The sequence below is a fragment of the Balaenoptera acutorostrata genome, chromosome 1 (assembly GCF_949987535.1).
Source record: "Balaenoptera acutorostrata chromosome 1, mBalAcu1.1, whole genome shotgun sequence".
Lineage (NCBI taxonomy): Eukaryota > Metazoa > Chordata > Mammalia > Artiodactyla > Balaenopteridae > Balaenoptera > Balaenoptera acutorostrata.
In genome coordinates, this window is record NC_080064.1 from 25238293 (window position 1) to 25253211 (window position 14919).

Below are 14919 nucleotides of genomic sequence, written 5' to 3' on the forward strand. Positions count from 1 at the left end.
GGGGCGGTACAAAAAGCGATCCCGCCCCGCGTTCCTCACTTGACTTTGAGTGTCCGGCGGTCGCAGGAGCGGGAAGGCGGAGGCGAGTAGGGCAGCCGGGCTCAGCCCACACACCTCACCAGGTAGGGACGCTCCCCTGCTCAGAGGGGAGACGATGTAGACAGAAGGAACAGAGAGCATGAGGGGCCAGGTGGAGGGACGAAGACAGGTGGCAGAGAGGGAGAGTGGAGGGGGGCAGAGGGGCACAGAGAGAGGGACACATGAGGGCACAAAGTCAGGGACCCCCATCAAGGACGGAGGCTGAGGGAAGCACAGGGATCCAGAACAGGAGGAGACCCCGGGTGCGAAGCATGGGTGTTGAGTGGGGAGCACCAAGAATAACACCATCCCCACCTCCTGTCCTTGAAGGTCCCCCGGCAGGTCAGGGAGGGGCTCCATTTCTTGCCTAAGCCCCTTCCCCCTGTAAGCCAGGGCACATAAACTGAGGCTCCTCGCCCCTGTCCTGCCTGGGGACACAGGAATCAGGGTCCCTGATGGAACCCCTTGGACTCACAGCCCCAGGAAGCTGGGAGATCAGTCCCTGGGGTGCCAGGGAATCTCTGTTGCCCACCACTTCTGACCCCTGAACTCTGCCCTCCCTGGGCCCAGGAGGCATCATGTGGCGATGTCCACTGCGGCTGCTGCTGTTGCTGCTGCCGGCTGGCGAGTTGGCCCTGGGTGCCCAGCGGGGTCGTGGGCGCCGGGAGCTAGCACCGGCTCTGCACCTGCGGGGCATCCGGGATGCGGGTGGCCGGTACTGCCAGGAGCAGGACCTGTGCTGCCGCGGCCGCGCCGATGACTGCGCCCTGCCCTACCTGGGTGCTACCTGTTACTGTGATCTCTTCTGCAACCGCACCGTCTCCGACTGCTGCCCTGACTTCTGGGACTTCTGCCTCGGCGTGCCACCCCCCTTTCCCCCCATCCAAGGTGGGCACCAGACGGCCAGGGGTGGGTCGCTTTGTCAAGCCCAAACTCAGCAAGGCTCAGCAGCAAGGCTGATGCATTGACATTTCCAGGGGGAGGCTTTGTAGAATCTGGGAAAGAGACCCCGCCCCTTTCTCTGCGCTTCTGGGAAGTCCCCACTCTGGTCTAACTTGAATCTCTCCAGTAAGATGGAAAAAGAAGAGCCTCGGTCTGTGGGATTTTAAGTTGGCCCAGGAGGAGGGCAGCCTCCTGCCCTTTCTCCCAGTCCTGCCTGTCTCCATATTCTGGACTTCGAAGGTGCTGGCCCCACCTGCTGACTCACCCTCAGACTGATAAAGCACACAGGGGTTGGTCAGCGTCATCTTAACAATTCCTCTGCCTTTGCTCAGGATTCTCTACCCCTGAGATGGCTGGTCACACCTGGGAGGTGGGTTAAGTCTGTTCCTGCTCTCAGCTCTCACCACCATCCACTCGCCCTTATGCAAGAGGAGAGTCACTTGAATTCTTTCCCACAATTCCATGGGGCTGCGGGTGTGAGACTGCATACCTGGGCTGTCACTCCAAAGTGCTGTGTCATCTTAGGGGTGTCACTTACCTTCTCTGGGCTTTGGCTTCCCCATACTCCTCCCACTCCCCATCTCCAAACCCCAATTCATTTAAATGGCATAGGATCTAAGGAATGTTGTGGCTGGCATCCAAGCAAAGCGAGAGGGATCCGGGCTGGAGTCGCTGAAGAACTTCCCAAGTAGCAGTTGGTGTGTGACCCTGTAGGAGATGTCTTAAGTTATAGCTTGGCTTTAGTTTCAGTGAGGGCTGGTGTGTGTGAGTGTGTGTGTTTGGGAGGATTCGGGACACCTGACCTCTGAGGACCTGGCCATCTCAACCCATCGTCTCTGGTCTTGGCTCCACTTCTCTTTCTGACTTTCCTCCCACCAGGATGTATGCACAGGGGTCGCATCTATCCAGTCTTGGGAACCTACTGGGACAACTGTAACCGTTGGTGAGTGTTGGGGGCTTGCCTTGTGGGCTTTGTGGAACAGACTTGGTTCAAATCCTATCCCTGTCACTCCCTTGCTGGGGGCAAGGCCTTTCCCTTTTCTGAGCCTCAGTTTCCTCATCTGTAACATGGGAATTTTTACACGGACCGTGTCAACTTCTATACCAGCATTCCAACAGCAGTCCCCAGGAGCAGTCAACCATGGATGCCCAGCTCCAGGTGCAGCCCCTCCTGCCTGGGGCTAGGCTACTGCCCCTCCCAACCTTTCTCCCTGTCACGGGAGAGTCCAAGAAGGGGGCGCCAGGAAGGAAACCTCTGACTGCAGCATCCGTTGCCCTGGACCGGATGAGGGTCAGGGATGGCTGAGCTGGCAGCCAGCCAGACTGTAGCAGGGCCTTCCCTGGAATGTGGCCCCTCCTCCTCCCCCAACCCTCCCCACCATTCCCAGTAGGAGAATGAAGGGGTTGGGGTGCCCCTCTACCCTAATCTGAGGGCTGAGATGGGAGGTGCGAAGCCTTGAATGCCTTAATGGAAATAATGGGGACCCTAAGACTTAGAGGAGGAGGCCCTGCACCCACTCCACCCCATGCCCTGGGACTGAGAGGGCCCCAGGGAGGAGGAAACTTTTTGGAATGCATTACGCATAAGCTGTTTCCATTGCCTCACTGGCGTGAGGGGTGCCTGGGTCACAGTGAGAGTGGGGACTCGTGCATTTTAGCGTGTGTCTGGGTGAGAGAGTGTGTGTGTGTGTGCACGCTTTGAGTGTGTGTGACCTGTGTGTGTTTCAAAAGATGGAGCGTGCTTGCATGATTCTGCTGCTACTGATAGGATGCCTCTGGACATGGAGGGGTTAACACTCTCTCTCGGTCCCTTCCCTAGGGCCTGGCCACCCAGGCCCCCTCTGGAATGCTGGGACCTGCTGCCACCAGTCCTGCCTAGACCTGCTTGGACAGCCCTGGGGGGCAAAGGGGGAGGTGGCAGGAAAGGACTGACCAAGCCACTGCCCTCCCAGGCCAGTTCTGGCTGTGTTCCCTGCACTTGACACCTGAGGGAGGGTGTGGGACAGTGTCTGTGGGCCTCCCAGGCTCCGTGAGCCCTCGAGGATGCTTTCGAGAGTCAGAGGGGGAAGGGAAGGATGAAAGCCTCCCTGAAAGTGCCCCCACAGCTCCTGGGGCTGGAGATCCCAGCCATACTGGGTCTTCGTCCCCTTGAGGCTCCTTAAAAGGCAACAAGGGAGGCGGGAGCCTTGGGCAGGCTTGAAAGGATGCAGTTTAGCATCTTGTCATAGCAGAGTTATGAGCTTGTAAAAGCACTGTAGAATTCATAGAATTCAACTGTTCAGTCGACACCTATTAGAGACCTACTATGTGCCAGGTGCTGTGCTGGGCCAAGGAGATGCAGCCAGAATGCGGCAGACAGTCCTTGTCCCTGCACTGGAGCCTCTAGTCTAATGGTGACACAAATAACAAACCTGTCATTACAACCTTACAGGTGTGATGGGGGGAAAAGAGGTTAATGGGGGACCCTAGTTTAGAGTGGGGTGGGGGCGAGGGAAGGCTACTCAGGAAGGGATATTTATGCAGATACCAGGGAGATGAGAGCATGAGTGGCCCAGGCCCAGGAGGAGGGAACATGGGGGAAAATGGCTTGTGGAATGGCCAGGAGGTGGGACCGAGCTCATTGCAGCTGGAGCTGTGAAATGGGGAGAGAGGCCCCGAGGAGGGGCAGGCCACGTCCCATGGGTCTCATAAGCTGCGCCAAGGATTTTGCATTTTGCTCTAAGTGTCGTGCGCAGCCACTTAGGGAGCACACAGTCTGATTTGTGTTGTTCAAAGATCTCTCTGGCTTTAAGAGAGGGGTGTGTGTATTGGGCGGAGGGAATCACAACGAAGCAGGGAGCCTGGTTAGGAAGCCACTGCTGGGGTCCAGGTGAGAGGGGATAAGGGGCCAGAGTAGGGTGATGGTGGTGGAGGGGTGAGACACAGGTGGATTCGGAGTCTTTCATGACCGGCTGATAGGGCAGGCTGGTGGTAAGTGGGTATGGGTGAGGGGCAGGCGGTAGGGGAGACACCACGGACCACACGGAGTTCTGGCTTGAACAACTGGGTAGATAAGGTGCCTTTTTCTGAGTTGAGGATGTTAAGGGAGGAACAGGTTTGGGGGAAGATAGTTGGGCCATTCTGAGATGCCTTTCACACACCCAGAGGAGCTGTCAGGAGGCCAGCTGGATATGAGTCTGAAACTCAAGGGGGTGGGGAGTTGGGGTTCCTGTAATGAGAACAATAATGGAAGATAACAATTCTTGAGCACATCACATGGGCCAGGCCCTGGGCTGAGTACTTTGCAAGCTTGCCTTTTAATCCCTGGAAGGTGGTACTATTATTATCCTCATTTTACAGACAACATTGAGGGAGAGTTTAAAATAACTTACCTAAGGTCACATGACTAGTCAGCTAGACTCAACCCTGGATTCAATTCAGAATCCATGCTCTTAATCACTTCACTGTACTGCCCCATTCATTCATTCATTCATTCATTCCACAAATATCTATTGGGTGGCTACTATGTGCTAGGTTTTGTTTTTAGGCACTGAAGGTATCAAACAATACCTGACCTCAAGGACCTTAGATTCTGTGAGGAAACAGGTATAGACAATATAAATAACTAAAGATATAATACGTCAGATAGTGATGACAGGCTGAGGAGAAAAGAAGACAGGGAAGCAGGGTAGGAAGGGTGGAGGACGCTGAGATAGGGTGGCCAGGGCAGACCGCCCTGAGAAGGTGACATTTGAATAAGGACTTAGAAGAAGTGAGAGGGGCCATGAGGATGTTGGAGGAAGAACAGCGCAAAGGCCCTGGGGCAGGAGCACGGCTGGTGTCAACAGTCGGGACCAGCCTGGCTGGGACCTCAGGCACCAGGACGGGGAAGAGGGGGTCAGAGAGGGGACAGGAGGACAGATCGTGCAGGGCCTTGTTGGCACTGGAAGGACTTTGGCTCTTATTCTTGATGTGAAGCCAGTGGCAGGTTTTGGGCAGGGGAATGGCATGATATGATTTGGATTTAACAGGATCGCTCGGGCAGCTGTGTTAAAAATATACCGAAGTGGGGGAGGGGGGCACAGGGCAGAATCGGAGAGAACAGTGAGGAGGCTACAGCATAATCCAAGTGAAAGGTGATTGGACCATGGTGGCTGCAGAAAAGAATGAGACGTGGTTTGGATTCTGGATGTGTTTTTAAGGTAGAGTCAACACGATTTGCCAGTGAATCGGGTTAGCATGTGAGAGAGAGTCAAGGGTGCCTCCCAGGCTTTTGGCCTACGCTCCAGGAGAGGAATGGAGTGCTGTTTTCAAGGACTGTGGCAGGCGCAGCCCTGGGAGTAGGGGAGAAAAGGAATTTGGTTTGGGATGTGGTGAGTGTGACCTGTTAGACACCCAGGAGGTGATGTGGTGTAGCAGTAAGATCCTTGAATCTGGAGTTTAGGGAGAGATCTGAGAAGCAGATGTAAACTTGAGAATCATAAATTTGAAATTGACATTTAAAGCCACCAGGCTGGATGGGATCATCTGGCGGTCCTCTCATAGGTGCTGATGCAGAATTTCAGGCCCGTGTTGACCTCTGAGGCCTCCTCCCTTCCGAGGATGCCCAGCACCACCTCACCTCTTCCTTCCCTCCTGTTCTTCCAGCACCTGCCAGGAGAAAGGGCAGTGGGAGTGTGACCAGGAGCCATGCCTGGTGGACGAAAACATGATCAAGGCCATCAACCAAGGCAACTATGGGTGAGAGGCCCGAAAAATGCCCCGAGTGGGCACACATGCACGTGCACACACATATACACATATGTTCTGCCCGAGATGCATGTCCTGCCAGGCGCACCCACACTCAGATCTTATTCATGTGTACATTTAGCTGGTAGGCATTCTCTCCCACCCACATGCGCATACCTCCAGGACCCCCAGCCTTGGCCGGTCTGTGACCTTCATCCCCTCTCTTTCAGGTGGCGGGCTGGGAACCACAGTGCCTTCTGGGGCATGACCCTGGATGAGGGCATTCGCTACCGCCTGGGCACCATCCGCCCGTCTTCCTCCGTCACCAATATGAATGAGATTCATGTAAGTCCATCCCTGCCCACAATCCTGCCATCTCCTCTTGGCCTACGACCCCAGGGACCCTGGCACCCTGTGTCCTGCTTCTCCAAGGGCCTAGGCCTGTCCCCCACCAATAGGCTGTGTATCCCTGGACAAGGGACTCCCCTTCTCTGGGCCTTAGGTTTCTGCCTATAACAAGATTTGCTGCACTGCAAGAACTGATGCTCAGATTCTGAGTTTTGTGGTCCCAGCATCTGACCCTCCCTAGCTTCTCCGGCCTCTCCGGCTTGGGAAAAATGTCACTGGTCCCAGTATGGCTGGGTTAGGGCCCTAAGGGCCAGGAGGTCACCTTGGTATTTTGGGAAGGGAGGGACAGACACTCCTCCAGCTTTGGCCAGAGAGCAGCAATTCTCGGAAACAAACACCATCTCAGCAGAACCCCCAGGGAGGAGGGGGTTTCTCCCTTCCCACCAGTGGGACCCTCCAGAGGAAGAAATGAGAACCAGACCCACAACAGTCAAAGGGTGAGGAAGGGGAGCTTCAGCGGGACAGGGCTGGGTCACATGCCAGAGGCTCCTTCCATCAGTGGCCGGCAGGGAGGAGGCGGTGACTGGCCAGAGCGGCCCTCCCTGCAGAGGGAGCTCAGCTCAAGGCTGAGGTGACCAGACCCTGCCCCTGCCCTTACTCCCCTGGGCCTCCGGCTATTTTCTGCCTCCTGCTGTTTGCCTTGGCAGCCTGCCCAGTCACGGGACCTTACTGCTTCTTCCCTCCCCTGCCCTTTGGGGCCTGAAGCCCAAGGTCCTGGTGGGAAGAAGGATGTAGCAGATCAGAAGGTGCAGAGGACGAAAGAGGCAGGGGTTGAGGATGGAAAGTGGCCCGACCACTTCCCTATTCCTGGCTTCAATTGCCTCACCTGTAAAACAGGACTAGTCACCCCCCACCTGACACTAGAGAGGCACTAAATGGTGCCGGGGTCTTCCTCTGGGTCACCGTGGAGGTTGCTGGACTCTCTCAGCAACAGAGGGCTCAAGATCAAACTGCAGAAGGCCCTGGACTCTTTTTTTTTTTTTAAACATCTTTATTGGAGTATAATTGCTTTACAGTGGTGTGTTAGTTTCTGCTGTATAACAAAGTGAATCAGCTATGCATATACATATATCCCCATATCTCTTCCCTCTTGCGTCTCCCTCCCACCCTCCCTATCCCACCCCTCTAGGTGGTCACAAAGCACCGAGGCCCTGGACTCTTGGGAGACCTCCAATGCCTAGGGCCCCTGAGGGGCAGTCTGGGGCAGAGGCAGGAGGCAGACAGAGTGACCTTTTCCTTGCAGACAGTGCTGAGCCCAGGGGAGGTGCTGCCCAGAGCCTTCGAGGCCTCTGAGAAGTGGCCCAACCTGATCCACGACCCTCTCGACCAGGGCAACTGTGCAGGCTCCTGGGCCTTCTCCACGGCAGGTACGTTCAAGGGCAGGGGCTGGCCAGGTGGGAAAGGAGGGCAAAGGCCTGAGCCCCCTGACAGCCCCTCTACCTCCCCTCCCACCAGCCGTGGCATCTGATCGAGTCTCAATCCATTCTCTGGGGCACATGGCACCTGTCCTGTCGCCCCAGAACCTGCTGTCTTGTGACACGCACAACCAGCAGGGTTGCCGCGGTGGGCGACTTGACGGTGCCTGGTGGTTCCTGCGCCGTCGAGGGTGAGCAGCAAGGGGGTAGGGAAGAGGGCATGAGGCGGGGGTCTTAGGAAGGGAAAGCCTGCAGGAAGGGCCTGGGCCAGGCTGCCCCGTGCCCACTCTGTCCCCGCTCCCTCCTGCTGCCCCTGCAGGGTTGTGTCTGACCACTGCTACCCGTTCTCGGGCCATGGGTGGGACGAGGCTGGCTCCGCACCCCGCTGCATGATGCACAGTCGGGCCATGGGTCGGGGCAAACGGCAGGCCACCGCCCGCTGCCCCAATAGCTATGTCCATGCCAATGACATCTACCAGGTCACTCCTGCCTACCGCCTCGGCTCCAACGTAAGTCTGCACTTGGGTGAGGGGGCAAAGGCAGGAGAGCTGGAAGGTTGGCCAAAGGCTTGAGCCTTGCACCTGATGGATACTCTTCTCCCCACCCCCTCACCCTTCAGGAGAAGGAGATCATGAAGGAGCTGATGGAGAATGGCCCTGTCCAAGGTAAATGCCCCTCATCCTGCCCCCTGATTCCAGAAGCTTGTGCCTGCTTGAGACTGGGCACGGAGGCACAGGTGGTCCGTACAGCATTGAGCAGCAAGTCCACTGGGGCCAGGAGCGGGGGGACCATGTCCCTTCCCCAGGAGCAGCACCTGGAGGGGGCACTTAGAGTCTTGGTACCAGAGGCCCCGGGGCCTGGGCATGCATCTCCAGGCTTGGGTATCAGTGCCTGTGCTGATGGGCTGAGCCAGCCCCATTTTGACCTCTGCCCACAGCCCTCATGGAGGTGCACGAGGACTTCTTCCTGTACCAGAGTGGCATCTACAGCCATACACCAGTGAGCCTTGGGAGGCCGGAGCAATACCGCCATCATGGGACCCATTCGGTCAAGATCACAGGGTGAGGGGCTTGGTGGGCAGGGGGGTTGGGGGCAGCAGGGCTTGCACTGGGGCCTCTGAGTCTGCCTTGAATCCTTACCACCTCTCTGCAAAGCTCCATTTCATAGGGGAGGAAACCGAGACTCAAAAAGAGGAGATACTTGCCCTGGGTCACACCAAGAGTTAGGGGCCTTTTAAGGTGTCTTAGAACTCTTCCTTCCTTACACACTGGGAAAACTAACTCCAAATGAAATACAGACAAGGATTCAAGAGTTGCTCAACCTCTCCCCAGCTCAGCACCTGTCCCAGCTCTGCCTGACTCACTCCCCCAGCCCTCAGTTTCCCCAGCTGATATAAGAGGCAATGCTAGAGTCACTGATTTCAATAGTCCAACCAATGAAATGTACTTTGCACACACACCCCGCCCCCCATCCCCTGCCAGGTGAGGAGGGAGGGCAGGCAGATGTGTGAGGTCCCAGAGAGCTGGTCGCTGGGATGTGGATCCCTGGAGGGGGGGAGGCCCAGTTTCCCTCCTTTTCTGCTTCCCCCTCCAGTTGTCCCTTTGGGACCGTCCCCACACTGGGCACAGGTGCACAGAATTAGAGATGTGGAGACTGAGGGAGATGCAGAAAGGGACAGAGAGCTGCCCAAGTCCTGAGGGTGCACCCAAGTCACCAAAGGCAACAGGGGCCTGGGCAGGGAAGGCCGCGGGCGGGAGCTCCTGAAAGCAGGTGAATCAGCGTCCTTCCCCCTCCGGCTCTGCCCCGCAGGTGGGGGGAGGAGACGCTGCCCGACAGAAGGACGCTCAAGTACTGGGTGAGTCCCTGCGCCGCGTGCCCTGCGGCCGCTGTCACCTTCCCCCGGGCCTCCTGTCCTCCTCCCCAACTCCGATTCCCCTCCTCACGGCTCCTCCTCATTCCCAGACGGCGGCCAACTCATGGGGCCCAGCCTGGGGAGAGAGGGGCCACTTCCGCATCGTGCGCGGCGCCAACGAGTGCGACATCGAGAGCTTCGTGCTGGGCGTCTGGGGCCGCGTGGGAATGGAGGACATGGGTCACCACTGAGGCCGCGGGCACCACGCCGGGAAGAGCCTCCTGTGGGGCAGCAGACCCCGCCCCGCCCGCCCGACGGAGCTCCGGGCCCCAGGGGCCTAATCCTTGCGAGGGTTCCGCTGACACAGCGCCCGGCTTGGGAGCCGCGGGCCGGCGAGGCTGGCGGAGCCCCCAGACCTCCCAGCGGGGGCTCGGCAGGGCCTGGCCGGGGAGGAGCAAGACCACCGAAGCCAGGACACCCCCTTCTCCGGCCCCACCACTCCACCCCACCCTTGTACTCTTATTCCTCAAAGATATTTATTTTTCTTTTCACTGTTTTAAAATAAAAACAAAGTATTAATAACTATGTATCGGGGCTTCCCTGGTGGCCCAGTGGTTAAGAGTCCGCCTGCCAATGCAGGGGACACGGGTTCGAGCCCTGGCCCTGGACGGGGAAGATCCCACATGCCGCAGAGCAACAAAGCCCATGAGCCACAACTACTGAGCCTGTGCTCCAGAGTCCGTGAACCACAACTACTGAAGCCTGCGTGCCTAGAGCCCGTGCTCCACAACAAGAGAAGCCACCACAATGAGAAGCCCGCACACCGCAACTAAGAGTAACCCCCGCTCGCCGCAACTAGAGAAAGCCCGCGCGCAGCAACAAAGACCCAACGCAGGCAAAAATAAATAAATAAATTAAAAAACAAAAAAACAAAAAAAACTATGTATCTTGGAACTTCTGGGCATGGAAAACCAGGCCAGAGTTTGGGTGGCATACGGTTAGACAGCAGAAAGGACTGCCTGAGGTGGTGGGTTGGGGGGAGGTGGACCAGAAATCTTAGCCTCCATTCAGCCCTAATTGTCAGTGGCCCTGGACACTGACCCACTTGGAGGTGGGGCATGGATGGCATGGCCTTTGGCCTCTAGAGAGTCGTGGGCCCGTGGGAACCACCTCTCAGACGCTGAGTCAGCGTCGCCTGAGGCGGGGGAATCCAACCCACCAATCAGCAGAACTGGCGCCAGTGCCCAGCAGGCAAGGGGGGCACAGCCCCACAGAAGCTGGAGCCTCTGTCTCTGCAGATCAGCCTCTCCAAGCCACCCAGGCAAATGGACCCCCCCCCCCCTGCTTCCCCTACCCCTAGGCCAGGCTGGGCCGGCCTCTCTGAGCCCTCTCCCTCCCCCACCTCCCCATGCTCCCAGTGCCAGGAGAATTAAGTCCAGGCCTCGGCCTGGCATTCAAGGCCATCAGGACCCACCCCACCAGCCTCCTCACCAGCTTCTTCACCCAGTGCCCAGGCGACTCCAGAGTCCTCACTGCTCGCTAATGTCCAGTACACACACAGACCACTGGGCATTTGTACATGCTGCTCTCGGTCCAGATGCCCTTCCGTTCCACCCACCCCTGTCCCACTGCTGTTTCGAAGCCAGCTCCAGGGTTTCTTCAATCAGACAGTACTGGTGGAGAGTAGCTGATATGCCAGGTGCTGTGCAAGGGACCCATGAGCCCCCAGACCACCCCGACCCCACTTAGCATGGCTTAGACACCCCCTCCCTGAGCTCATCCGCATCTTGCCCTTTCACCAGTATTTCACGTATCCTCCTTATGCTGGAAGTTCCTTGAGGGCAGCGAGTGGGTCTGGTTCATTGATGAGTCCTGGTACCCACACCTGTACACTGGATAAGGTGGTGTTACAGTTTGTGGAATGGTTGAATGAATATAACCCATTCTTTCCCCCCCATTCCCTTCTCAAGACTCCCTCCCCAGCCCACCCCTCTAGGCACCATGGTCAGTGTGAAGCCCTGCCTTTCCAGGAGCTCAGGGAGGCTGTGCCTGGTGATGGGGCCTCCCATGGCAGGAATCCTCCTTGCCCCCACCCCCAGCTGACCGGGAAGGCAGGGGAGCCAGAGTCGCTGAGCAGAGGCAGCAGGGAGGTCTGTCCCCTGGCAGGCAGCCCCTCAGGGCCAGCCTTGTCCCCCGGGCCGCTTGGGCATCACCTGAAAGGAATGCGGGGTGACCGATAAGCCGCTGCCTTTGTTTCATTTCCTGTTTGCTAGGACGTCCCGAGCCGGCTCCCCTGGCCGGCCCGCCTGTCCCCAAGGAGCCAAGGCTGGCCGGGGGCCCTGGGGACAACGAAGGGAGGGGAGTCCTGAGCAGGGGTGACGGGGGCTGCCCAGTTACTACCCCCTCTGCGCCTTTGGCTGCCAGACGCGCCCACTGCTCCCATCCCGCTGGAAAAACCCCGGTCCAGGGGCGCGGCTGGAATTTTCTACAAGGACCTTTGGCGGAAGCAATGGGGGTTGGGAAAGGGAGGGGAACAGGGGCGCGGCCGGGTCTCCAGGCTCTTAGCTCTGCCAGCCCTGCTGGGAGGCCTGACCCTCTGGACCCAAGTGGGGTCGGCCCAGCTCTGTTCCTGGGCCAGGGGCCCCAGGCCCACAAGGTCCGCCGTGGAGCGGGAGAGCGTGTGAATGGGGCTGGGGCGGGCTTAGTGGGTGCCTCGTCAGCCACCTCTGGTTCTCTCAGTGAGAACCAACACTCAATGAACATGTTGTTGTAAAGGGAGAGGCAGACCAAGGACCTCCAACCAGATTACTGCCCTTGAGTGGGTCCAGAAAGAAATCCTGGCACCCCAGCACCCTGCTCTGTGTCCTGAGGCTAGTCCCTCGCTCTCTCTGGGCCAAGGGCGTCCTTAGACAAACCTGAGTTTGAACCCCTACTCTGCTTGTTCTGCACTGGCTATGTAATCTTGACCTCTCAGAGCCTCTGTTTTTCTATCTTTAATGGGGATAATAGTACTCACCTCCTGGAGTTATTGGGAGGATTAAAAGAGACAAAGCATGCTAAGCATTTAGCACCATGCTTGGAACTTATTAAGGGCTCAATAAATGGTAACAGCTCCAATCTTCTAAAGGTGCGGGTGGACTTGATAATGTAAATGTTTTTCATAATGAGCTAAACATTTATTTAGTGCTTAGCCACAGCCTTCTGACAGCACGTTGTTCTGAGTGTTTTACATATATTATCTCATTTAATACTAAAAAGAAGCCCCTATTTCCTTATTTTGCAGATAAGGAACAGAAGCATAGAAGAATCTGAAGGTTGGTTGAGGCAGGATTAAACCCAGGCTGTCTGACTTCTCATATTAATCAACTTTGTACTAATAGTGGTTGTTTGGTAGTGATAGTCCAATGTCTTTTACCAAGTCCTTTCCCTGTTTGACAAACTCTTATTCATCCTTCAAAACCCAGCTCAAATGTCTGTCCTCTGGAAAGCCTTTCCTGATGTCCATCTTCTAGACCTCCAGGGACTCCAGCATACATCCCTGGCACAGACAACTTTTCCTCCCACAAAATGTTGGGGCAGGAGTTTTTTTCTTAGTCCCGTCCTTTCTTATGCACCAAATGTTCCGCTTGGGCATTCATTCTGGTCTCCCATGGAGCTCTGCAGGGTCCCGAGGCACCTGACTTTCGTTTCCCGAGAGCTGCTGAGTTACATCACTTCACTAGTGCTGATGCTTCACATCTTCCTGGTATCTTGCCAAACCCCATCCTTGCCAGGTGCCCATTAAGGGAAAGGAATCCATGCCTACTGAGTCTGCAGTGGGCCAGGCCTTGGGCTGAGCGCTTCACACACTTTAGCTCATTTGATCCTACAAACAACCCTGTGAAAAAGTATATCTTTAGAAACCAATGCCAACAAGTGAGGTGACCCTGGGAATCTAAGGGAGGGGTGAACTTCCAGATTGTGAGCAGGGCTAGTGGGTCCAGGCACAGCCAGAGCTAGGGATCCAAATCCTGCCAGGACTCACTCACATACTCTGTCTCTCTCTGCCCTGCCTCTCCCTCTCTAGACTAACTCTGCCATGAGGTAGGACATTTGACCAATGACAACTCCTGAGCCTCTCACATTTTCACAGCCATCTTCTCAGTTTTGACTCAAAACAGAACAGAACAGGGAAGGCTTCCAATTGGCCCAGCTCTAACCAGGTGTCCACCTGTGGTCCAACCATCTATAGCCAAGGGACAGGATCATAGATGCCATGACTGCCCTGGCTGAACCAGTGTTTGGAGGAGAAGATCCTAAAGAAGGGGAAGACTGCTGTTCCAGGGGAAAGGAGGGATGCTGAACAGATGATGGAAACAGTCCATAATGGCTAGGGACTACTGTTACCACCATTGGACAGGTAAGGAGATAGAGGCTCAGGGAAGCATGGGATTGGTCAGGTCACTTAGCTGATAAGTGGTGCAGCTGGATACAGCCCACACTGCCTACCACTGAATTTGTAGATCAACCCAGAAAGATGACTTCGTGGGTCAGAGAATGAGACGTTCCTCCCCCAGCTTCTCCCTGATGACTCATTCCTGAACCCTGGGAGATAACTTTTCTAGAATCCCACCCATTTTGTGAAAATTCTGTGGCTCTGACACTAACACCGGAGGCAGTCTTCCCAAAGTAAAGCAAAGCTCAGTCTGAGCAGGCCTTCCAGGAGAGCATCCTTCTTCCTGCTCCAAGGGGAATAGCGCGGTCCCCACCGTGGGATGTGATGAGATGGTTTAACAGGAGCTGTTTGTTTTGAGAGCAGAGGTATGAGTGAATGAATGGGTGCACACAGGCAGGGCCCAGAAGCACGGTCAACGTTGGCAGCAGGGCCCCCTGCTGGCTGAATCTGCACCGCACCCACCACAGCCCAGAGAAGCGAAGAGCAGGGACCTGAGAGACACCTGGAACTGAGCAGCTACCGGCATGCACATTTCTCAGACTCCCTGGGTGAGTCCTCATTACTGCTCCATGAAGCCTGGAGACCGGCAAGGAGACAAACAGAAAGGGGCAGAACTGGGAATGCATCTCATTCTGTTGGACTCCAGGGCCCCACACTCTGCACCTCTCACCCAGATGTTGTGCCCCAGCCTGGCCAGGGAGGGCTTTGAGGTTCCTGTGGCTCTGTCACCTGTGGCTCTGTCCTCCACTCAGGCTCCCCTGTCTCCCCCCAGCACACACAACCTCCCTAGGGAAGCCTCTAATTCAGAGCCAGACAGACCCAGGCTCAAAGCCAGGCCCCACTGGACTCCCCGAAGCTCACTTTCCACTCTGAACCTCAGTTTCCTAGTCTGTAAAATGGGAACAGTTATCTCTGCCATCTCTGTGTGGGAGCTGACCAAGATTGAACATTTCCCTAAGAATGAGGAAATGAGGGAAACAAGCTGGGCCCACGGAGAGTCAGACTGAAGAAACTGGTACCTAATTAATCAGAGCAGAGACGTGCAAGTCACCTTAAAGGGCCAGGCTGACTCTGGGTCCTGT

General features: G+C 56.4%; 1 protein-coding gene across 2 annotated transcripts; it reads left to right on the forward strand.

The window, feature by feature from the left end:
* The first annotated feature begins 1 nt into the window (after nucleotide 1).
* On the forward strand, nucleotides 2-9989 carry TINAGL1 (tubulointerstitial nephritis antigen like 1). 2 transcript variants are annotated; one of them, XM_007170581.2, is made up of 12 exons: nucleotides 2-122; nucleotides 649-966; nucleotides 1900-1963; nucleotides 5647-5739; nucleotides 5958-6072; nucleotides 7379-7502; nucleotides 7591-7741; nucleotides 7870-8059; nucleotides 8170-8215; nucleotides 8488-8611; nucleotides 9360-9405; nucleotides 9513-9989. In XM_007170581.2, the coding sequence occupies exons 2-12, from the start codon at nucleotides 657-659 to the stop codon at nucleotides 9651-9653; spliced, it is 1404 nt and encodes a 467-aa protein (XP_007170643.2). In that variant the 5' UTR covers nucleotides 2-122; nucleotides 649-656; the 3' UTR covers nucleotides 9654-9989. The 2 variants fall into 2 exon arrangements, with proteins under 2 accessions (XP_007170643.2, XP_007170644.2); XM_007170582.2 differs by lacking the exon at nucleotides 649-966 and having other exon boundaries at nucleotides 30-122.
* The last annotated feature ends 4930 nt before the right edge of the window (nucleotides 9990-14919 follow it).

Coding starts and splice junctions, on each gene's coding strand:
- TINAGL1 (XM_007170581.2), top strand. CDS start 657: ATGTGGCGATGTCCACTGCGGCTGCTGCTGTTGCTGCTGCCGGCTGGC. Junction 5,740..5,957: donor ATCAACCAAGGCAACTATGG/GTGAGAGGCCCG, acceptor CCTCTCTTTCAG/GTGGCGGGCTGGGAACCACA. Junction 7,503..7,590: donor CTGGGCCTTCTCCACGGCAG/GTACGTTCAAGG, acceptor CCCTCCCACCAG/CCGTGGCATCTGATCGAGTC.